The 24,896-nt window shown below is 43.4% G+C and overlaps 1 protein-coding gene across 5 annotated transcripts in view; it reads right to left on the minus strand.

Moving 5' to 3' along the window:
• esrrga (estrogen-related receptor gamma a) overlaps window positions 1-6,247 on the minus strand; it is a 74,158-nt gene extending 67,911 nt beyond the window's left edge. For 4 of the 5 annotated variants that reach the window (XM_084009715.1, XM_084009713.1, XM_084009714.1 and 1 more), the window contains exon 1: window positions 6,186-6,247. In XM_084009715.1, the coding sequence (XP_083865841.1) occupies window positions 6,186-6,241 (56 nt within the window). In that variant the 5' untranslated portion in view covers window positions 6,242-6,247. Of the gene's footprint in view, window positions 1-6,181 lie in introns of all 5 variants that reach the window. The other variant, XM_084009716.1, reaches the window with a different exon arrangement.
• Between the last annotated feature and the right edge of the window lie 18,649 nt (window positions 6,248-24,896).

Raw genomic sequence — 24,896 nt, forward strand, 5'->3', positions numbered from 1 at the left:
GCAGGCGGCAGATGGGCTGTCGGCCTTAATAGGGACTGAGCGGGTGCAGAAAGGTGACAGCTCCACAAGGGAGGGGTGTGTGGGGAGGGGGAGGATGAGAGTGTGTGTGTGTGTGTGAGGGGTGAATGGTGAAGGAAGATGGGGATAAAGGGGAAATGAATTATCTGTGGAGGTCAAGAAAAGTGCGCATCAGCTGCGTAGAGGAACGTATCGTACCGAGGACAAAAAGTTCCACAACATACCTGAAAAGGTCTGAAAACAGTGTTCAAAGCATTTCTACACTTCTACATTTATAAGGTGTTTGATCGGGTTCATTTCATCAGAATTATTCTTTCGTTTTTTTATTTTGAAAAAGCACTCTATATTTGAAACCAAATTGATATTCTGAGATTGGTGTATGAAAACGCGCTGCTAACTTAAGTCGTGTTGTCTGCACATACGGCCGACCTCGAGATAGAACATGCAACAAAAACACGGGTCATGCTGATGACACATTTTGGTTTTCTACAGATACAGTGTTGCACATGTTCAAAACAATGTGTGTGAACATGGGCAATTTGAGAGGCAAAGAAACAAGAAGACCGTTGATGCTGTTTGTGAATCTGCAGAATGAACTGCTTTGTATCCTCAACAGATCTGTTAGAGATGCATTACACACCAAAGTGCTAGGACGTCCGACAAATACATTTAGTGAGCATGTATACTAACTGTGTGATGGTGGAGTTTAATTGTCATGCACATTTGATAAAGTTAGTAAATTACACTAAAGAAGACGCCAAGTGCACGGACGACACGCGGAAAGAGAAAAATCAGAGAGAGGAAGAAAAAAGACCAACTAAAGAGAGAGGTGGGGTGGTGGGCTGGCCTGTCATTCTCTCCCCATCAGGCACACACATGAAGCATGATGGGAGGATGAGAGGAGGAATATTTCACTGTCAGTCGGAAGGCAACACAGCCATTCATTTCTCTCCCTTCCTCTTAGTCTCTATCCCATGTCCCTTTCTACTGTATCTACCCCCCCCCCCCCCCCCCCCCCCTTTGTGTTTTTGAACCCCCCTTACACACTGTCGAAACAATGACAATTTAATCATACTATACAAGGCCCGGGCATGTAGAGGGGGAGAACTATCCAACCAGCCAATCTATAGGGCTCTCCCAATGGACACGGAGGAAGAGAGAGGGAGAACGGCAAAACAGAAAAAGTGCAAAAGGCAGGCAAGACGTTTGAACCTGCATCATTCTCTCGATCCTCTTTAACTTGTGCACGCATGGACTCACACACATGGACACACACACACCTCTCCATCTAAATCTGTTCTATTGTGGCCCGGTCTCTGCTGTCTCCTCCCATTAGGAGTAAGAGGCAGCATTAGAGGCCGTGAGCACACACATTTATACATACACTGGCCTCCTGTTTCTGAGGCGCAGCTCGATACTTTACCCAGTGACCAACTGGAATCACATTTTAGTAACTCCGCTAAAAATAATACATCCACAGCAGAAACCGTAGTAATGCGAAAATAAGACGTGCATTCAGGAAAAAAGGAAAACAAAAGTCAGATCCGTTAAGAGACCAGTGCTTTGGCATTTAATCACAAATACACACACACACACAGTTGAAATTTCACAAGAAAGAAGGAACATGCTTTTGACACTGAAAGCTCAAGTCCACACAGCGCTCCCCCCCCCCCCCCCCCTTTCCCTACCTATCTAAGTTATATTGCTAGTAAAATAGAAACGTTGTTAAAGTACGGAAGGGGAGTAATTCTTAGTCAAAGTGTAAATGATTTTTATAGATTGTGATAAGAGTAATAATAAATGAATGCACATTTTGATGTATGGAGGACAAGGAATGAGCAGATGAGCGGCGTGAAGTGAGGGAAGGGGGGAAGGATAAGAGATGAGAAGAGATGAGCGGCGTTGCCTCTCACTATATATCACTCTCTCTCTCTTCTTTCAATCAGTGCTTTGGCATTTAATCACAAATACACACACACACACATGCACGCACACACATTTAGCTTCACTGCCAGTGTGGTGTAATGGCTAATTGCAGTGAGTGTGTGTGTGTGTCACAGCTGGTACAGTCTCTCTTACTGCTCTTTCAACACATAAAGGCCGGCACTGACCCATGACAAACAAACACACACACACACACACACACACACACACACTGATCGACTGAGCATAAATCAGGCAAATTCACTTTGAGACTACAGATTTGTGAGTGATGGTGTGTCTTCAACATCTACATTTTTTTTTACACAATTTGGTTACTTTTTAGCAGCAAACGTGTGTTAGGGTGTGTGTTACCCTACATGTATGTGTGTGTGTGTGTGTGTGTTTTTGTGTGTGTGCTTGCATATGTGCGTTCATGCGTACACGTCTGTCCAGCGGACCCCTAAGTGCTGGTGTCAGACAAAAGCAACCCCCCTTCTCCTTCCCACCTCTTGCTCAGTCTGTCTCCCTCATTGCATCTCTCTCCCTCTCTCTCTTTACCGGACTGAATTACCACTGGAATGCCCGGACCCTTCACATGAGAGAGGCTGCCTTATGCATGAGTGTGTGTGTGTGTGTGTGTGTGTGTGTGTGTGTGTGTGTGTGTACGCGTGCGTGTGTATGACTGTGTTAGTGTAGCCTTATACAATGCAAAAAAATGACAGACAATGAATGCTGTAGGGACAGATGGACAGGCAAACAGATAAAAAAAAGAACAGAACTACACCTCATACAGGCCACCGATAGGTCACACACATACATGCACACACAGAAAATGTGGTCAGGCCGGCACAAACCCATGCATGACAACAAACAGATGCAAATGCACACGCACACACACACACACACACACACACACACACACACACACACACACACACACACACACACACACACACACACAGCCAACAAATCAGTGCGGCACATATTGACATGCTTTGACAGATGAATTAAGTAAATGATTTTATAAGGAGATTAAAAGGATTTTAATTTACGCAATCTCTCTTTGGTCCCCCCCCCCCCCCCCCTCCAGTCAGCTTTACCAACCCCCCCCCCCCCCCCCTCTCCCTCATGGCCGGAGAAAAAAAAGAGAGCACGGAAGACAGACAAAAAGAAAAAAGGCAGAGGGAAACACATTTTCTTAATTTTCTTAGACGCAAGGAAAGCAATATTTTCTTTTCATTCTTATACATTCTTGCAATACAGTTTTGAATAACCGCAAAGGCACATGATCGTTACCTTTTTAAAGTAGCGACATTATTACAAAGTTGCACCAACTAGTTTTTAGTTAAATATTGCTTGCTGATATTTTGAACAAACAGAGAAAGCAGAACAATTGGCCTTCAAGTTTCAAGAATTTGATTCCACTCAGTTAATTTATCTAAATGATGTGTTACTGCAAAAAAAAAAAAACTGGGAAAATAAGTCAGTATAAAAAATTTAAGGACATGGTATGTACTGAAATTATGGAATGTATCTGTTGCATTGCTTTCATGCCTGTCTTGACACACACTCGAGCATTTGCAGGGTGGAAATTGTGCGCCGTCGTGTGCACCTAATTAATCATCAAATCTGTTCGAAATTATATTTTCTTGGATTTGTGAATTTAGTGGGACGAATTGACATTTTTCATCAAGGGCAATTTAGGTGCAATTCCAAACATGCAACAAACTGTTATTCGTTCAGACTTCATTCATTTAGATTTTTCTAATAATAGAATTCCTTGTATTTAAAACAATTGAATATAGAGAAAATCCTGATTGAAAATAACACCAACGGAAATCATTGACGCTGCTATCTGTCACACTGCGAACCTTGACTGAACGATCAGCACGGCCGCTGTGCAAATCTCATCATCCGTCTCCTTCACACCCACTGACAAAAACCACCAAATTCACTAAAGTCACTGTTGGAAATACATCTTAATGATATGCAAATGGTATGTATATGGTGGCATGAGAGGAATGCAATTATGTTAACAGCTTAAGTGGTACTTGTTGTTATTATTATTATTATTATCGGTATGATCATTATCCCTAATATATTAATTAGTGTAGGAAAGCAGTGCCTGAGAGCAAAGGTACGGGAAGACAGAGCAGAGGAAAAAAAGACAACGATGGATTGATGAAAGAGCGGACGGCCTGACAGGTGCAAGAATGATCCAGAGGATTTCTAAAATATGTGAGAGCGCTCTCAGCTTACGTGCACTTGCAGAAAACACACACAGGAAAAACCTCAACAGTTATTTGTGCTTAATTTCTAAACACAGCTCTCACGCTAAACACCAGACCAATAGCGTGTATTTTTCTTGTCTCATTAACAATAAAATTACAAAAATAAGACACCACAGTGTTTTGAAGACCAGCGCACAGGCTCTGTTAAAGGGTTGTCTTTACGCTCAAAATGTTCTAAATCCAGACTTTGCTCTGGACATCAGGTCGTGTGATTTACAAAAAAATTGTGACAAGGTGAGTCTTTCTTTAGATCAAAACTTCTAACTCAAAAGCTCACTCGCTTTTAAATAAAACAATGATAAATAAACATTTAGGTGTTTTCTTTTAATAATATTGACGTTACAATAAATATAAAATTGTGTGAATCAAATCACTCTTAAGGCATTCACAAATTTCTTTTTTTTGTCAAACCTATAATCATGACTTAAACTAGAATGATGAAAGACAAGTTCAATGGTTAAGAAGTGGCATTATGCTCCTCTTTTGATTTCAAAATGTTGCCTCTCTATTTCACATTCTGTGCATGTGAAAGGGTCTCTGCATGTAAGAGAGACACAGACACACGAAGGTGAGGTAGTGACACAAAATTGATAGTTTTCTTTAAAAATCTCCAAAATGCCACATTCAGGAAACACATGAGAAAAACATTCTGCATTGGCTTCGGCTTTGACTTTGTCCTTTCAGTTTTCCACCTCCGACTTTCAACCGTAAGGACATTTTAACTGACGCTGTGATTCAGTCATTTATTTACAATAAAGCCATGACCAATTAGAACAAAATTACTCTATGTTTGCATTTTTATTTCTATACATATTTTTAAAAAATCCGGTAACGGTAATGCAAATTTGACAAGATCAGTGTCATGAGTGAATTCATACATGCAAAGAGAGTGGAGTCCACTTAGTGAATTACCCTTCAAAAAAATTCTCGTTTTACATGGTAACGTTTGAAAAATGACAGTGTGTGTATTGACTCCACTTTCATCTGTGAGTTTGTTTGTCCACTTGTGCATTTTCTCAAGCATGTTACCTGCACAATAACACACACACACACACACACACACACACACACACACACACACACACACACACACACACACACACACACACACACACACACACACACACACGCACACTGCTGTCCGTTCCGCCAATCAGTTAATCTTGATTTTTAACGTCTTCAACATTCACATAAAAGAGCAAAGCGTTGGCTAAAGGAGCAGCTCAGCACTCACTTGTGTGTGTGTGTGTCTCTCTAATTCCTGTGCGGGGCCACACGCTGAGCCGCCCATCTGAAATTCTACCTCCTCTGGCATTTAAGAGAGCAGCTCTCCCCCTTTCCTCCTCCCTCCTCTCTTATGGACCCTTCTCCTCCCGTCTTTCTCCGCGCTATTCCTGTAACCTCAATGCCCTGTTACCTCCTCGATTCTCCGCTTGGACAAACACACACACACTTTTAGGCATGACTCCGAGTGAGTTGCCGTTTTGTCTTGAGAACAACTTGACTCAAAGTAAAACAATGTCTTAAAAACAGAGAAAGTGAAGGAAAAACCATCTCTACTTCATTAATGAGCAAGTGTGTGTGTGTGTGTGTGTGAGTATGCAGGTGTGTTGTGTGCATGTCTTGTCCCAGGTGGAGGGATAGAAATTCCGCTCTTCTACCCACTGAGTAAGAGCTGCTGTCCGGATACTGCAGACACAGACACACACACACACACACACACACACACACACACACACACACACACACACACACACACACACAAATACACACACACACACTCACAGTGAACGCGTGCTACCTGACAGCAGAAACAACCTTGACATGGTGCCGGCCACCTCCGCTGCATACCAGCACACACAATCACACTCATAACACAATGAAAGACAATGACAACGACAAGTTCAATGATGGAATGATAAGATAAGAATTAAAAAGGTAAAATTTACCTACTCTTGTTCAGAGTGCATTAAAAAACACTCGGATAACGGGTGTCCTACCGACTCCATCGGCGATGCCGGGTCATTGTCATGTCAACCTCCTCCAGGTGGGGGGGGGGGGGGGGGGGGGAGAAGAAAAATATAAAAAAATCAAAGTTTTTATATCTCTCCTCCTCTTCTTTCTCTGGTCTTCCTCTCTCGGTCCTTTCCTTCCGCTTGAAGGAAGCAATACAATTACCAGTCTCTGCGCTGCCTGTGCTGATCGGCTCTGCGTGTGTGTGTAGATGTGAGGGAGAGCGTGTGTGAGTGTGTGTGTGAGTGAGAGAGCGTGCGGCGTGTGGATGTGACAGCCGGGGAGAGAGAGGGGGCTATAGGTGTACACACAGCCAGCCAGCCAGGCAGTTGGGACAGAAAGCTGTGCTGCTGTCCTAATCAACGACTTAAAGCCCCGATAGCAGCTCATGAATATTAAGCAGCGCTTTGCATATGCAGTCCCTCAGGCCCCTGGTCCTGCTGCGATTGGTGAACACTTGACCAATGGCTGCGGGGAGGGGTGGAGTGAGGGGCGGCGACGAGGGAACAGACCGAGAGAGCGAGAGAGAAGAGCAGGTGGAGAGGGAGGGATCAGACAAAGAGCGATAGAGGGAGAAGAGAGAGGGAGGGAGGAAGGAGAGGAGGGAACGAAGAGGGCAAAGAGACAGGTGAGGGGAAGATTTAAAGCAAGAGATCCTGCTTGGCTTCTTTCATTCATTCTTTTGTCTCATTGTCAGTAACCTTTCTGTTCTGTCTTTCAGACCAAGTCTTTTTCCACTGGACTATAGTTGTCTCATCATGTAATGTAGAAAAAAAAGAAAAAAAGATGCAGAAAAACCCCTTCTTTCTTTGATTTTTAACATTGAAAAAGTTTCAGTTTCAATCAAATGCTTAGTTACACCATGTTGGGAGACATGTTTCAGGGCGAAATCACAGATTTGTTTCTGCTCAGCTGCACTTCACAAAATTGACCCAATCAAGTTGAGAGAATTATAAGATCAAAGGAAAAAGTGTTAGCTTGACCCGAAATCCTAACCCTATAATGTGTCCCACCGCAAACACACACACAAACACACACACACACACACACACACACACACACACACACACACACACACACACACACACACACACACACACACACACAGCCAATCACAGCTCAGCAGTAAAACACAGGATTATGGCAATTGTGAGGTCCTTTGTTGTGGAATGATTTGGGAATGATTGGAACGAGGTATCCCCCGCTGGTTGCTGTTTTGACGAGCTCCCTGCCGTCTTGGCACCAGCAGGTTGTATATTCCCAGGATTTCCAATATTTATAACAACTTGGAATGTGGGTGTTGTTGGTGTGAGAGGGGTTCTCCAGGATAATTACCTCACTACTCCTTGGCCTCAGAGATTGGAGGGGACGGGAAAGATGGGAAGGGTCCTTTCTCTATGAAGGGGAAAATGGGGAAACCTACACGGGAGTCTCAGATCTGCTTCATCTGTTTCTTACTTTCTTTTAAAATATATTTTTATCACAGACTTTTTCCAACGCTCAGACACCACTGCATGCAGGATGGAGGGGGGGGGGGGGGGGGAATGAACTGTGGATGAGAGAGAGGGAGATGGAGAGAAGGAAAATCAGAGGAGTGGAAAGGAGGGATGCAAAGATGAAAGAGAGTGGTTGTGATTAGCAGCTTTGGAAGAGAACAGATAATAAAACATTTCCTGAAACCAATCTCTGCTTTGATGTACGTGTGTGTGTGTGTGTGTTTCTCTCTCTCTCTCGCTTTCTCAACCACACATTCACAAACAAGTCAAATGTTTCACCTCGGCGCTGTTGGCCGACAACAGAAAATCCAAATAGGATATTACCTTACTAAAACCAGGATGCTGATATTGCTGACAAAAATCATCTATTTGGAGCTACAAGGAGAAGTAAAAAATGGCTTGCTCCTCCACTGTCACATTCCACACATGTCAGTGAGTATGGTGATTACCTAATTATTTTGAGCCGGAGAATGTGCAACTCTGTAATACATAACAAAAGGTGAATAACTACATATTTTGCACATTTAAGATGTTGGGTTGATATAAGACCAACGGTGGCTATGTGAAGAACACACACACACACACACACACACACCCACCCACATCCACACACACACACACACACACACACACACACACACACACACACACACCCACACACACACAAACACACACACACACTATGGATAGGAAAGTGAAGAAGATACTGGAACTTGGTTTCAGGCTTTCATAGTGCAACACTGGTTTTGTTTTTGGGGGTCTTTTCAGGAATAAAGATGTTTAGCTGCTTACAAACACACACAAAGTGGGAAATTATTTTTAGGAGCAACATAGACAACTGAAAAGCGGCATATATGACATTTGTACAGGTGTGCATGTATTCATACGCATATATACACACACTCACACACACACACACACACACACACACACACACACACACACACACACACACACAGAGAGAGAGAGAGAGTTATGATGTATCCAGGGGCTTATAAGCATCGACAAAGATGAGTGTGAATCAATGCTGCCGTCACTACTGGGCAAACAAATCCTTTACCAAAACCTCTGTCTCACACACATACAAATAGATAAAAACACTCGCATCTGCAATCTCTGCATCTACAATACAGAGATTTAATGTTTTGCTCAACATAATCTGTTCATGGGGAAATTAAGAGTTGCGGTAGAGATGCAAACATATATTCAGATATTTCAGGGTTGCACTGGAAACAAAAACATTCAAAAAACCATTGATGCGATTTTGAATAAGATAAATGAAAGGGTCTGTCTGTGATTAACTGTTGTTCATGAAGGTGTCTTTGTTGCAGATTACTTTAGAAAAATATTCGATGAGACTTTTTCTTAACCAGTGTATCCGCATTCAAAAGTTTGTATTAGAAGGTGATTTCTCACACGCAGTCAGTTTAACAGCAGCAATGTGTTTGAAAAAAAAAGCAAAAAATTAAAACTAAAGGTTTCACTCTGTGCTTTAAAAAACGTTTCTCTATTATGTAAATGGACAACAATTGTTACAGTGAGACAATATACCAAGCACACATGATCATAAACAGTGATGCTGAGTGAGTCGTGTTCTATAAAAATTGTCAACACATACATTTATTTTCCTGAATCTTTGGCATCTTTTGTTTCAAACCTACAGATACTGTCACAAAAAATCGCAGTGATTTTAGTTGAACCCTGAAACAACCTTACCTCTTTCTGCTTCGCTCCTCTTTTCCCTCCATGACCTCCAACGCCACGCACCCTGCCCCCCTGACTATTGATTGGTTCTCAGTGTGTATGTTGACAGTGACCCCTTAAGGCCGCTCTCTCTCTCTCTCTCTCTCTCTCTCTCAAACCCGGCTGCCATGCAAACCTCTTAAACACAAAGCTATCACAGTAAAAGCCAGGGAAATACCCAGTGTGTTCATGCATGTGTGCACTTGTGTGAGTCATAGCCATGATTTGTACAATACTCTGGATAAAATATATATTCTATAATAAAAAACACACCCAACCCAGTCAAAAATGTAGACTTCAATCATGGTTGTATTGTGTGTGTGTGTGTGTGTGTGTGTGTGTGTGTGTGCATGGAGTTGTTTCGTCTTCTCAGGTCAGTTACTATGTGAAGGCTCGTCTGCTCTGTACACTGCTAAACTCACTCCTGTTTATTGTCTGTGATGGTGTGTGTGCATGCGTGCGTGCGTGTGTGTGTTTTGACCCTGTGGTGGCAGCCTGTTGACATCTGTGGAAGAATTATCTATTGCAACTCTCACTGACATCAATCACACCACTCGATAGGCCACAGCAAGTTCATCCAGGGCAGTGCGTATGTGTGTGTGTGTGTGTGTGTGTGTGTGTGTGTGTGTGTGTGTGTGTGTGTGTGTGTGTGTGTGCGTGTGTATGTGTGTGTGTGTGTGTGTCTGTGCTGGTCAAAACAGTCTTTAACAAATTCAGGAGGGGGTCACTTAAGCAGCTCACCTCAGGCCACCCATTGACACATATGTGTCAGTCACACACACATATCACTATACTGAGGTTACGTTGGCAAACAAAGCTCCTGTTCCAATGAACTAAATATGATTTTTGTGTTGATAACTTAATAGCACCTCTTGTTTTTTTCTTATTGATATTTAATGATAATTAAGTTCATTTAACTATTAAAATGTAAAGTTAATATGTGCATTTTTACATAACACACAATACTTAACTTTGCCCTTGTAAAGGGAAAGAGAGCTGCCAACGCCAGAGCTAAAGAGAGACAGAGAGGGGGAGAGAGGGAGAAATTGTAGTTCTTCACGAGCCAACAGAGGGAGCTATGGACTCTGGTCAGTTTCAAGCCAACTGCTGCACACAGCCTTACTAGTTGTCTGAGTGTATGTGTGTGTGTGTGTGTGTGTTATTTCGCTGCCTGTGTTTCTGTATAAAGCAGTTTTTTGTATTGAACAGACACACACACACACACACACACACACACACACACACACACACACACACACAGTTGTTTTACTAGCAGGGACGAGCGAGATGGAGCTAAGTTATCTGATAGCTCTGTCAGCAGGTACAGCAGAACACAGTGTGGAAACGGCCAATTTGACCACAGACCCCCTGCCCGCTCCTCCACCCGGCTATCCACTGAACCGGAGCAGGGAGGCCAAAGAGAGAGGGAGACTTGGAGAGACATCTCTGTCACAAAACTGTCCAATTGGCATAATGGCAGAGAGGCTTTGCAGTCACAAGGTGTTGTTAGGTTAACACTACACTTTTATTGCAGTTTATTTCAGGATGTGGGTGGATGACTGTTATTTCCAAGTGTGTTGCTATGCAACATTAGGACTATGTCTTATTAACGATGAAACCTTATTGGGAAATTGTTAAAAGCAGCAGAATATACATAACTCAGCAATAAAGAATTGTAAGAGTTATATTTTATGAATGACTAATATATACAATAAATATTTAAAATGATTAATAATAATAAACGACCAACACAAATTGGTTGGCAGAAATGTTTGTTATAGTTGTAACAATATTGATAAATATCATGAGTTATGCTTATGTAGTTATTAACTGCTGTCTGGTCAATGAAAGGACAGTACGGAGCCCTGGAGGTGACATGAAGGTAAAAAAAAAAACGAAGGTAAAAAAAAAAAAAAACTGAGAAGAGGTATGTACTGGGGACAAACGCGAGATCTCGAGAAAGAAACTCGAGATCTCGCGAAAAAAACTTGAGATCTCGCGATAGAAACTTGAGATCTCGAGAAAGAAACTCGAGATCTCGAGTTCTTTTTTTTTTTATTATTATTTATTTATTTTTTCAATAAATCTTTATTGAGTGTCTTTTGGGGTCTGCAGCCTTCGGAGGAGGAGACCCGTTGCCTCCGTAGACCGCGTAGGCTGGGTCCTCCGAAGGCTGCAGACCCCAAAAGACACTCAATAAAGATTTATTGAAAAAAAAAAAAAAAAAAAAGAACTTGAGATCTCGAGTTTCTTTCTCGAGATCTCGAGTTTCTATCGCGAGATCTCGAGTTTCTTTCGTGAGATCTCGAGTTTCTTTCTCGAGATCTCGCGTTTGTCCCCAGTACATACCTCTTCTCAGTTTTTTTTTTTTTTTTAAACCTTCGTTTTTTTTTTTTTTTTACCTTCGTTTTTTTTTTTCCTTCATGTCACCTCCAGGGCTCCGTAGTACGGGGCTGAGATATGGTGGTTATAAATTAATTTCACAACCACAACAACTAAAAGAAAAACTGTGGCATGGTAATTTAAATTCAGCATTTTACGTTTTCTGTGAGGTTGGCACTTCCCCCCTTTAATGTAACAAGTTTACATCCTAAATAACGTGTATGCAGATATTTGAGACACAGCGTCCATCTGAAATCTGAGGGCTAATTATTTAATTATGTTGTGGTTGTGATAGTATTAGCCTTGCTAACATTATCTTAGTGTAAAGAAGTTGAAAGTTAGGGATGCACCGATACCAATATCGGGTCGATAGCGATAGCTAGATCGGATATTGTGACAAGAGGGCAGATCTATTTATTTCAATTCTATGTTTACCTTATACATTATATATGCTGGAGTTTTTTTTCCAATTTGTGGGAGCACAGTTTATTATTTTAACAAGAAATAACAATTCAACAAAAATATAGAATTTATATGAGGGGGGGATTAGCTCAGGAGGTAGAGCGGGTTGGCTGGCAAGATTGCCAGTTCGATCCCCGGCTCCTCCTAGCTGAGTGCCTGGTGTCCCTGAGCAAGACACCTCACCCTAATTGCTCCTGACGAGCTGGCTGTCGCTATGCGTGGTTGACTCCGCCGTCGGTGTGTGTGAATGTGTGCGTGAATGGGTGAATGTCAGTCATTACTATAAAGCACTTTGGATAAAAGCGGTATATAAATGAGGACCATTTACCATATGATACATTTTGGTTGACATAGTTAGGAAAGCAACATTTAAGTCAAACTAGATGTTTCCTGACCAATATGAGAATGCCACCAGTCACTTCCATATACAGCTTATTAACATGTATCAGAATGGTACTGAAAAAGTTCCATCGATGCATTGAAATGTCCTCACAAAGATGAGAGTACAAAAACACACGGTGAGAAGGTGCTGTATAATGTCTTTATAGACATACCGTAGATGACCATTTAGTAGCCCGGGCGTTTAATATGCTAAATCGACTTGGAGCCCAGGCGTTTATAAGAACCAGGCGCGTATTTGCAACAGGCTACAATTTATTTTTGCAATGAGCAGCACCAGACCATCATGCAAAGAACAAGGAGCTCACCATAGCACCATAGCACCACTGGAACAAAACTACTTTTTCCCCCCGACGCATCTTTATTGACATCAGACAATAAATACAAAGACAGTTTGTCTGTGTTACCGCGACACAGGGAGCTGATCAGAGCAGTGTTATGAATGATAACGGAAGGGGGGGTCGATCGCGGTAATTTCAACACTGTACATTAGCGCATTTATCTATATCCCTATATCCCTCAGTCTAGCGCGCCTGTGTTTGTGTGTCTGTGTGTGTGTGTGCGCGCGCCTGCATGCGAGAGAGAGAGAGAGAGCGAGAGGAGGGGCTGACTGACAGAAGAGGTGAGAGCCGGTGAAGTGCTGTTAAAAAAAAACTTTTGTTTTCTGTGCAAGACTATGGTAAACACTTAATCGCCCGGGCGTTTAATTGAACCGGCGTTTATTATGCCAAATGAGGTCGGACCCCGGCGGCTATTAGAGCACAGGCGCGTATTTGCACGCAGGCGATTATTTGGTCATCTACGGTAGCTAGCTTCCAAATGCATATGCTCAGACAATGAATGCTCACATACTAAGAAGCTATTGCAGCTGAATTGAGATTTTCATCTTCCACAATCACAGAGAGAGACGCACTCAGAGGCTTGGCATTGTCGTTTTGCTTTGCCGAGCGTATGCATGGATGACAAATGAGCGGATGCACAAGTGGAACCATTCAGTCTGGTCAAATATTCAAATGTATTGTATTGTATTCAAATATTGGAAGCTTACACAAACACACCTTCATACTAAACATGGTAAAAAAAATTTGTGGATGAATCAATTTAGATGACCTGTCACATTGGATTGATTGCTACATTCATCGACTTAAATCTGTGCCTGTGTGTGTGTGTGTGTGTGTGTTTGTAAGTGTGTGTGGCCAAGCGTGTGTGTGTCCACCAACGTACCTCCAGGGAGGGAAGGGGGCAGTGATGGTGATCAAGGCCAAGGAGAGAACACCAGCTGCTGGGAAAAGCTGCTGGGTTTAGGGGGGCTTTCCGGAGCCTGTCACCAAAACTCTGGCTGGGTAACCTTTGGAGGAGGGTACATGGAAGTTACACACAGACACATGCACAGCAAGCCAACCTTCAGTAATTATCACCAGTCGAATCTCACTGCACACTACATGAACAGGGCAGTTTGGAACCGCTTTGTGTGGTGGCGTGTGCAGCCTCAAAAAGGCAAACGCAGATTAAAATAAAATTTGAACATTACTTGACCACAGAGACAACAGACTCGACACACACATACGCACTGACATGTGCACTCATCATGACGCTTATAATCTTAGTGGGATGCATGTTGTGATTTCTTTAGAACAGAGTCATGTGACAGTCCTGTTATTCCAGACAAAGGTCAGACAGGATTCACAACTAGAAAGAGAGAGGTGTGTGTGCGATAGGAAGATATACAGATGGTGAAGGAGAAAAAGGGAGAGAGAGAGAGAGAGAGAGAGAGAGAGAGAGAGAGAGAGAGAGAGAGAGAGAGAGATATGTTTGTCTAATAAGGCGACAAAAAAAGGGTGAAAAAGAAAAAGAGTCATATGGAGAAGGTGACCTTGGTGTATTTAAAAAGGAAACATTAACCTCCTCTAAAATGTCTTCATATGCTTTCACAATTTGACTATAAATGTATTTAGACTTGCATTCAAGCACCAAAACATAAATAAAACTCATTTCATGCATCCTTAAAAAATAAGTGTACAGTTAAATGTCATCTATGGTATCTAGTACAACTTGCATCTGGTTCAATCAATTACAAAGAGGACAGAAGATTGTATCTACTGCCCAAGAAGTTTGTTCTGGCTACACAAGACTGGGTGAGTTGCAAACACCATCTTATAAGCGGTCAGACACCTGCATCACAGAGTTAAAGGAGTGACCTCATCAAGCAAGGACTGTGAAAAGGGATTTGAGCTGGAATGGGGTGTAACCTCATCAAACGTGAACAGATGTGATAGATGTCACCAACTGAACATGCGTATCCGAGTGTGCACATGATTTTCATTCAGTCAATGTTCATGTACTCTGTGGAACCCAAATACTGTGTGAGCTTGTATCTTCCCAGTCCAAGTGAGACTTCCTCTCCAGCTTCCATTCTACACTCAAGGCATCTCCATCTGTCTCATGCAGAAGCACACAAGGATGTTTCTTTCTGTTTGCCTCCACCTCTTTCTGAACACATCATTTAGTTGTTGAAATTCAGGGGAAAAAAGAATGCAAGAAATTTCACCATTGGATCGACAGATAGATGGACAGACAGACAAATAACAATAAAACACAAATACTTCATCATCTTGTCACAGGATCCTCTTCACTTCTCTTGACCTTATGATCTCACTGCTGCCATTGCCCTCTCTCTCTATCCTCCCCTCCCTCCTCTTCTTCCTCAGGTTTTGATATATTCCCAGGGATAAATTAGAACCAGGATATAATTAAACACAGAGTAGGGATTGCCTGGGTAAGAAAGCAGAGCGCGCGTGTGTGTGTGTGTGTGTGTGCTGGTATGTGTCTCGCTGCCTGTGTGTCTGTATAAAGCAGTGTTTTGTATTGAAATAGGTGACTTCGGAGAGGTGCGCTCCTTTAATTATGCCACTCTCAAACAGAACATGAGTGGGCTATTCCACTGGGATTAGTGTTCTCTCAATGCTGTCTCTTTGTTAACACAACACACACACACAACACACACGCGTACGCTGACACAAATGTATGCCTGCCAAAAAAAGCCCCTCTCTCCAATAGTTCAACACTCAATTTATTCAAACTGAGGTGCAAGCCAAGTGAATAATTCCACTACTAATAAAGATGGTAAGAGAGAGAGTGCGTACAGGGGAGATGAAGGGGGGAAAGGGATTAAACAGCAAAGGTAGAGGAGGGGGGAGGAAAGGGTTGAGAGGGAAGGGAAGCTTACAGACAAAAAAAGGGGTTTTCAAGGACAACAAAATGTGAAATTTAACCTCAACATCAATTGGCAGTTTCAAACTGCTGAACATGGATATTTGATTTGCGTGCGGTATGTGGGTTACAAATATGAATTTAAGAGTGAGTCAATGATAAATAGACTTAGATAGGTTCATGTTTCAACCCAATATTAGTATATGTAACAAGAAAATGTCATAACTGTTTGAGGTGATTTTGAAAGTGAGGCCATTCATTACTTAGAGCCATTATCATAGATAAAGTTCATTTTGGAAAATGTTTCACTTTATAAACATCTTTAACACTTCAGGAATTACCATAAATAGGATATTTATAAAAATATGTTCATGCACAAAATGTATGTTGGAAAATATATAATTATAAAATAATGAATGAACTATTATAATCTAACTATAAAGCAAAAAATCTCTCTCTCTGTCTTATCTGTGAACAACTGCTGATGCAATCTACTTCACACTTTGCAGGTGTTTTGTTGGGGACCCCATGCAGTGCTCTGCTGAATTTGATGTGATTAGGACATGTGACACATTCAATATTAATGAACATTGAATACACAAGGATGCGGGGCAGAATAATATGGATAACGTTAACTAAACTTTTCCTATAATTCAAGTCCAGGAGCACTGGCTCATCATCACTAACATCATCAACAGCACCACTCTACCACTGCAACTCTGTACATTTTTTGCCATACTAACATAACTTTTCAACCGGCAAAATTCAACCACAAAGCCATGCTCTACTTTATAACTGTGGTGGTTTTGTCAAAGCAAGGGACTAATAAGGGACTAATATGCCTATTATGTTAATTACTCCACTAAGTGTCTGCCAGGACTACTTAATTAACTTGGGTTTGTTTTTTCTCTGTGAGCAAATTTGCCTGCTGTTAAGACTAGATAATCACTTATAACACTAATACCTCCACTAATGAAATCAATGCTCTACTTTATAAATGCAGAGGTTAAGTCAAGCCTTTTTGGAAATTACCTCCACTATGTAGTTCATCAATGTTTCTGACTGCAACCAACCCGACCTGCGTATGTTTTTCAGATGCAGATTTGGGGATTTGGGGGCCTCAGGCGGCAAACGCAATCAGCGGGAAACAAAAAAACTAAGGGAGTAGGCAGCTGTAATATAAAGTAGAAAGGAAAAATGACTAAACTAAGGACAAACCGGTCAGACGCGAGGAAGACAAACGGTTTGGCACAAAGAACACCAGGAACAAAGGGGGGCGGGGGCAGGGGGGGACTCCGATTTGTAAACAAGGCAAATATCCTAGTAAACTTTTAGTTATTTCACCTCAGCAGGTGAGAAATTGCCAATGCAGTTGCTTAATCTTCACTCATATTTGACCTTCATGACTTTATGACTGATGCAGCGACAAACTTGTTGAGCAAGCTATTAATAGCAGGGTAAAGACAGCATATTGTTATCTAAGTCGGTGCATTATGGCATTATTCCGACCAAACCAATGTGACTGATTGTTGAAAGTGGAAAGACTACACTAACTAAAATGGTTTTGATGAGTTTTATTTTGTTGATTTCTGTTGATTTTTAAGGAAGTTACAATCTCAAAGTAAAATCAATGTGTTTTTTAATGAACAGGTAAGTTTGAGGAGAGCATAGCAGCTAGTTATTTTCCCATCTGACTTGGTGAATTTAGGCTTTTAATCCAGAGTTAGTGATTGTTGGAACAGTGGTAACCTAGACAGTTCTAATTTGAAGTAATTCCCTCAAGGTGTTCAAGAAAATGGGTGGGACGTGAGGTCACAGTGTCCTTCTCCTTTGACGTCCAAAATAGAATTACTTCATCCTTGAGTCCAGGTGGATGTTCCAAATTCGAAGAAATTCCCTCCAGGAATTCCTGTGATATTGGACCGAATGACCTCATGGAAAACCTAAACATTATGCCTTCAGACACGGCTGTCATCAGCATATAAAGGTATAATAAAATAAATTTGACACAACAGAAAGATTTATAAAGCGTGCTTTACTGATGTGTTGCCACCAAGACCTCTAGGTACAATTTCCCAAATTTTGCTGAAATAGAAGTGATATTGTTATGATCCGCAATATGTGTGGTCCATATTCTCCTGGTTTCCCCTTTACCCCTTTTCTTTCCTTCCTGTATTCTCTTCTCCCTGCCTACCAACTCTTCAACTTGCCTTGAGCCATGGACTCAGCTCCTCATTCATGGACACTACCTTGCCTGGTGTTGGGACCTAACCATTAGGACTACACAATGCGGCCTACAAAAGCCTTCACATGCGGTCAGAACAAACGGACAAAGGGGATTAAAAACTACAACCGCCATTTTAGTTCCACTTCTCACCGAGGTGCGAAGTGCAACGTCACACAACTGGTGCCCTATTGGCTGACAGCCACAGGTACCCCAGGGGGTCCCCGGGAGCAGCCGTGAGCTATATAAACCGGCGCTGCCTTAAGGACTTCCTCTCTCCACCGTGACATGCTTTACAACAGGAGGTGAACTTTTACGTCTGCAGCATTTTCCTTTGTCCTAGGCCGCAGTCTTTCCCCCAAACTCGCTGGACGAGCAACAGACTGTTTTCCCTCTCTTTTTCTCTACTCGCTTCATTTTTCCTTTTTTTTTATCATTTTGGATCCTGAGGAGACCGCCGTGACTGCGCGACCTGCACGACTGCGCGACTCTCCACACGTATCCTACGCCAGCTGTTTCCATCTCCGGGCGCTGAGGACATAGCTCCATCTGGTGGCTGTACCGGCCATCTCTCCCTCTCTCGCTATTCTATCTGACGTCAGTGGCTCCGCCCCCGAACGCTAAGGACATAGCTCCATCTGGTGGCTGTACCCGGCCATCCCTTGCTCTCTCTTCCCCTCTCGCTACTCCATCTGACGCCAGTGGCTCCGCCGCTGAACGCTGTGAGGAATAGCTCCATCTGGTGGCCGCGCCCGGCCATATCTCTCTCTCTCTTTCTCTCTCTACACATGCACACACACACACACACACACACACACACACACACACACACACACACACACACACACACACACACACAAACACACGCACTCCACGTGTGCCTCTTCCTTTGTTTAGCTTAGCTTTGTGTGTTAGGTAGTTAGTTAATAAGGCTTTGTTAATTGCAGTGTTATTGATTGTGATCATTATTACTGATTTTAATAAATCTTATTTTATTATAACTAGAGGTCTCTTGTGCTTGTTGTGTATATGTCACTGGATAACAGCAGGTTGTGAAGGCTAGTGCTCGAATTTCACGCCTTTTTAATTGTTCGATTGTTTTTTATACTTCTATGCCAATGATCACGATGATTGGCATGTGAGTGTAAAACCTATATACACTCAACAAAAATATAAACGCAACACTTTTGTTTTTGCTCCGTTTTTTCATGAGATGGACTTAAAGATCTAAAATTCATTCCAGATACACAATATTACCATTTCTCTCAAACATTGTTCACAAATCAGTCTAAATGTGTGATAGTGAGCACTTCTGCTTTGCTGAGATAATCCATCCCACCTCACAGGTGTGCCACATAAAGATGCTGATCTGACATCATGATTAGTGCACAGGTGTGCCTTAGACTGTCCACAATAAAAGGCCACCCTGAAATGTGCATTTTTTTGCTTTATTGGGGGTCTGGGGACTCAGAACCAGTCAGTATCTGGTGTGACCACCATTTGCCTCATGCAGTGCAACACATCTTCTTCGCATAGAGTTTATCAGATTGTCAATTGTGGCCTGTGGAATGTTGGTCCACTCCTCTTCAATGGCTGTGCGAAGTTGCTGGATATTAGTGGGAACTGGTACACGCTGTCGTATACGCCGGTCAAGCACATCCCAAACATGCTCAATGGGTGACATGTCCGGTGAGTATGCTGGCCATGCAAGAACTGGGACATTTTCAGCTTCCAAGAATTGTGTACAGATCCTTGCAACATGGGGCCGTGCATTATCTTGCTGAAACATGAGGTGATGTTCATGGATGTATGGCACAACAATGGGCCTCAGGATCTCATCACGGTATCTCTGTGCATTCAAAATGCCATCAATAAAATGCACCTGTGTTCTTCGTCCATAACAGATGCCTGCCCATACCATAACCCCACCACCACCATGGGCCACTCGATCCACAACATTGACATCAGCAAAGCGCTCACCCACACGACGCCACACACGCTGTCTGCCATCTGCCCTGAACAATGTAAACCGAGATTCATCCGTGAAGAGAACACCTCTCCAACGTGCCAGACGCCATCGAATGTGAGCATTTGCCCACTCAAGTCTGTTACGGCGACGAGCTGGAGTCAGGTCAAGACCCCGATGAGGACGACGAGCATGCATTTGAGCTTCCCTGAGACGGTTTCTGACAGTTTGTGCAGAAATTGTTTGGTTATGCAAACCAATTGTTTCAGCAGCTGTCTGAGTGGCTGGTTTCAGACGATCTTGGAGGTGAACCTGCTGGATGTGGAGGTCCTGGGCTGGTGTGGTTACACGTGGTCTGCGGTTGTGAGGCCGGTTGGATGTACTGCCATATTCTCTGAAACGCCTTTGGACTAATCATGATGTCAGATCAGCATCTTGATGTGGCACACCTGTGAGGTGGGATGGATTATCTCAGCAAAGCAGAAGTGCTCACTATCACACATTTAGACAGATTTGTGAACAATGTTTGAGAGATATGGTAATATTGTGTATCTGGAATGAATTTTAGATCTTTAAGTCCATCTCATGAAAAATGGGAGCAAAAACAAAGTGTTGCGTTTATATTTTTGTTGAGTGTATATTGAGACTGAATATAATTTTTGGTTATCTTTTCCCTAATCCCAGGGTGGTGCCCCATATATTCATGATTATATCATAATAATATATTAAATATAATTATTAATATCAATAATCATATTGACATTAAAAATTAGCTGTTGATAACCAAATCTGCTCCTGCTACATCCCCAACATAATTGTCGCCCCGTGTGAGGGCTTCTTAAACCAGTTTTATCCAGAGATTTATGCACAATAACCTAAGAGGTATAGTAATAATAATAATAATAGTAATTATTGTTATTATTAATATGATTGTTTAGAAATCGATTTTCAAGGATCGATTTGGTTGTTCCCCATTACTATTTGCCAATCAAGTACAGTTGAGGGTTGCATATGCATGTTGTGATTAGCCATTTATTGTTTAAACAACAATACTAACAAACTATGCAGGGGTAGGGATACTAAGACGCGTTATAACACTGTTATTACTCACCAGAGGTGCTAGAGACACCTCACTAACAGTCCACAGGCTGTAGAAGAGTATTAACATTTCCATTGTAAGTCACAGGTCGACGCCGCTCACCTGTGCACCCACATCAGCATAACAACATATACATTCTTTTTCGCTGTTAAAACCAAACAAGTGAAGCCACCGGGTTCTGCCTTTTACTAGAGGTAAAATGAGCAACTACAGCCCGAAAGAACAAGGAGCTGAGGCTCTCCAGGTATCAGTCGACGCAGACCTGCAGGATGCGGTCGCTGGTCTCCTCCAGCTGTCCCTTGAGGACAGGGAAAACCTTGAGTACTACGATGTAGTGACATGCAATGATCAACTGCAGGAGCTTGTTGATTATGTTAATCACCCGTTAGGGAAACCATTGCGCACAATCGCTGACGTGGTGGGTTGAATCTTCCTCCTGTCTCAGCGCAAAGTACAACTGTAGAGAGCTGAAAACGGGGAGCTAATCAGTCAACTGGGTCATGTAGCCACCTCCTTGCGACAGGAAGTGGCCAAGCTGAAGGAGAAGAGGGAGGAAGCCCTCCGCAGGCCGTGCAGGGAGGACAGAGAACTCAAGCGTGAGGAACCTCAGGCCACCCAGGTAAGTACACCCCAGACACGGATGTGCCCACGGACGCACACCGGCCCATGTGCAGGGAGAGACTTGTACAGTCAGTCTCTGAGATCAGTTAATGTGCCAACGCACCTTTGCGGAGGTGACCCGAACCATGCTCTCCCTAGGTAAACCACTTCAAATTGAGCCTTGCCACGTTAGCATCACCAGCTACTCGCAGGACAGGTCACCCATCACAGAACGTGTGTGGGTGGACCTCACGTTTCAGGGAGTCACTCTTGTGCACCCCATCCACATTTGTGCCCTTGACACAGAACCACTTCTCATTGGTCAGGATCTCCTGGACCGGCTGGCACCGCTTATCGACTGCCATCACGGGCGCATCTGGGCTCAGGTCGAGACGTCAAAACCGCTCCGAATGAAATGATAATGCTGCTGTTGGTATAAATTGTGCCTTAGTTATGTTTAATATACGTTAGATAGTTAGAAGTCTCTGCCCAGACGTTGCCTCAATCTCTGTCCAGACTTTGCCTCAATCTCTGCCCAGACTTTGCCTCAATCTCTGTCCAGACAATGGGCCCTAGTTTCGTAGACCAGGCGCAGTCAGCTTTCAGCGCACCTGCGCCGCGCCGACGGGGTGTGTCCGCCTGGACTTTGCAAGTTTCGTGCACCACGCAGGCTCGCGCAGGCACACCTCCCGTCTCGCCCACCGGCGCAAGTGGGAAAGAGGGAGGAGAAGAAGGCGTGAGTGGGAGACGAGGAGGAGACGAGGCGTGGACTGGGATTAATACAGCCGATTCAGATCTTCACCAATCAAATGAGCTCCTCTCCTCACCTTTAATGCGTTAGGGGAGGTTCAGTGCAAGATCCGTCATTTGACAACCCGATGACAGAAGCAGCGCCGCCGCTCCAACCACGCTCATCACGCGCTGTGCGTGCGTATCATAATAATAACAATGCCCATATTATAAAAAACAGGAGAGAGAGAGGGAGATGTTTTGGTCCGAGAGGCTGAGTTTCCGTTACGTGTGCCATCCGCCTTTGATCTGGAAGCACTTCGACGTCGGCGCAGTAATATCATCACTCTGCTCCCCCTCTTACTTCCGTCAATAGAACCTACGTGACCTGCACGCCGTCGCCTGCACTACCTGTAGTAGTTTGTGCACAGTTGAGGAAGCATCAGGTTGTAGTAAGATAGTTTGTGAACAATCAAACATCATGGTTATAACGTGCATCGTACAGGGTTGTGAAAACAAGCAGAAGGTATATAGTCCCATCATGTTTTGAGTGGTGATATTACTGCGCCGACGTCGAAGTGCTTCCAGTTGTTATTCCGCCATACTATATAGTTATCCTTGTTATCCGCTTAGAAAAATTGGCATGTTTCATTTTGTGTAACCAAACTTGGGTCGTGTAACTACTCACGTAACCGTATTTAAATAGGGACAACGTGGAAGTGCTTGGTCGCTTCTAACTTCACCCCCCTTTGGATCCTAAGGAATATACTGGGACAAGCTACATGCTAGCAAATTAGCGCTGCGCGGAGTGCGCGCAAGAGCCATTGAGTGCACGCACAGAGGAGAGGGAGGTATGTATCACCTCGTCTAAGATCAGAGCAGAACATAGTTCAGTATGGAAATGCGGTGGTGTTTTCCTTTAAGGACTTCCTCTCTCCACCGTGACACACGTTACAACAGGAGGTGAACTTTTACGTCTGCAGCATTTTTCTTTGTCCTAGGCCGCAGTCTTTCCCCCAAACTCGCTGGACGAGAGACTGTTTTCCCTCACTTTTTCTCTACTCGCTAAAACACTTTCTTTGTCCCAGCTGCCAGCAGAACGGATAACTTCTACGTCCCATTCTTGTCTGAAGTCAGCTGACTAAACCGCCGAGCCCCCGCGATTTTATTGTTGCATGCAGAAGGGAGAAAACACTAACTGTTTTTCTTCAACTAAGTTGATCCGCGAGGAGGATAACTTCTACGCCCCGCCCTCGTCTGGATTCAGCCGGCTCGTCGCACCCTCCATCGCCGAACGAGGGCTCGCGAACCACCGTCCGTCGCCGGCGTCAAGAAATGCCATCACCGCACGGGACGGAAACCTCACATCGACACGAAGTGAGAGGCTATTTGTCTGGTCAGAAGCAGAGATTCGATAGTGTATGGCATGCTTGTAATTCTTGTTAACTTGTTTTAAGTTTTGATCACGGACCGCCGAGTCCGTGGCTTTCTGTATTGTTGTACTCGAAGGCTGATTGTGTACCCACGCCGCCGCTGATTTCTGTAACAGTGTTTTGACTAACCTCAGCCATATTCGCGAGCTCAGTAAGCGTCTACTATCAGTTAAAGGACTGGGGTCCCACTGAACGAACGCCAGTTCATTCACGAGCTCCCGTGTGATAGTAACACGCCTCCTGAGCCTTTGAATATTGCGCGCGCATTCTCCCCCTCTCTTTGTTTGTGTCCCGCTAACACACACACGCACACATACACCGCCCCCCACACGTATCCTACGCCAGCTGTTTCCGTCTCCGGACGCTGAGGACATAGCTCCATCTGGTGGCTGTACCCGGCCATCCCTCGCTCTCTCTCCCCCTCTCGCTACTCCATCTGACATCAGTGGCTCCGCCGCTGAACGCTGTGAGGAATAGCTCCATCTAGTGGTCGCGCCCAGCCATATCTCCCTTTCTCTCTCTCTCTCTCTCTCTACACACACGCACGCACACACACGCACGCACAAACACGCACACACACGCACGCACGCACACACACACACACACACACACACACACACACACACACACACACACACACACACACACACACACACACTCCACATGTGTCTCTTCCTTTGTTTAGCTTAGCTTTGTGTGTTAGGTAGTTAGTTAATAAGGCTTTGTTAATTGCAGTGTTATTGATTGTGATCATTATTACTGATTTTAATAAATCTTATTATATTATAACTAGCGGTCTCTTGTGCTTGTTGTGTATATGTCACTGGATAACAGCAGGTTGTGAAGGCTAGTGCTCGAATTTCACGCCTTTTTAATTGTTCGATTGTTTTTTATACTTCTATGCCAAT

The sequence above is a fragment of the Eutrigla gurnardus genome, assembly GCF_963514095.1.
Source record: "Eutrigla gurnardus genome assembly, chromosome: 1".
Lineage (NCBI taxonomy): Eukaryota > Metazoa > Chordata > Actinopteri > Perciformes > Triglidae > Eutrigla > Eutrigla gurnardus.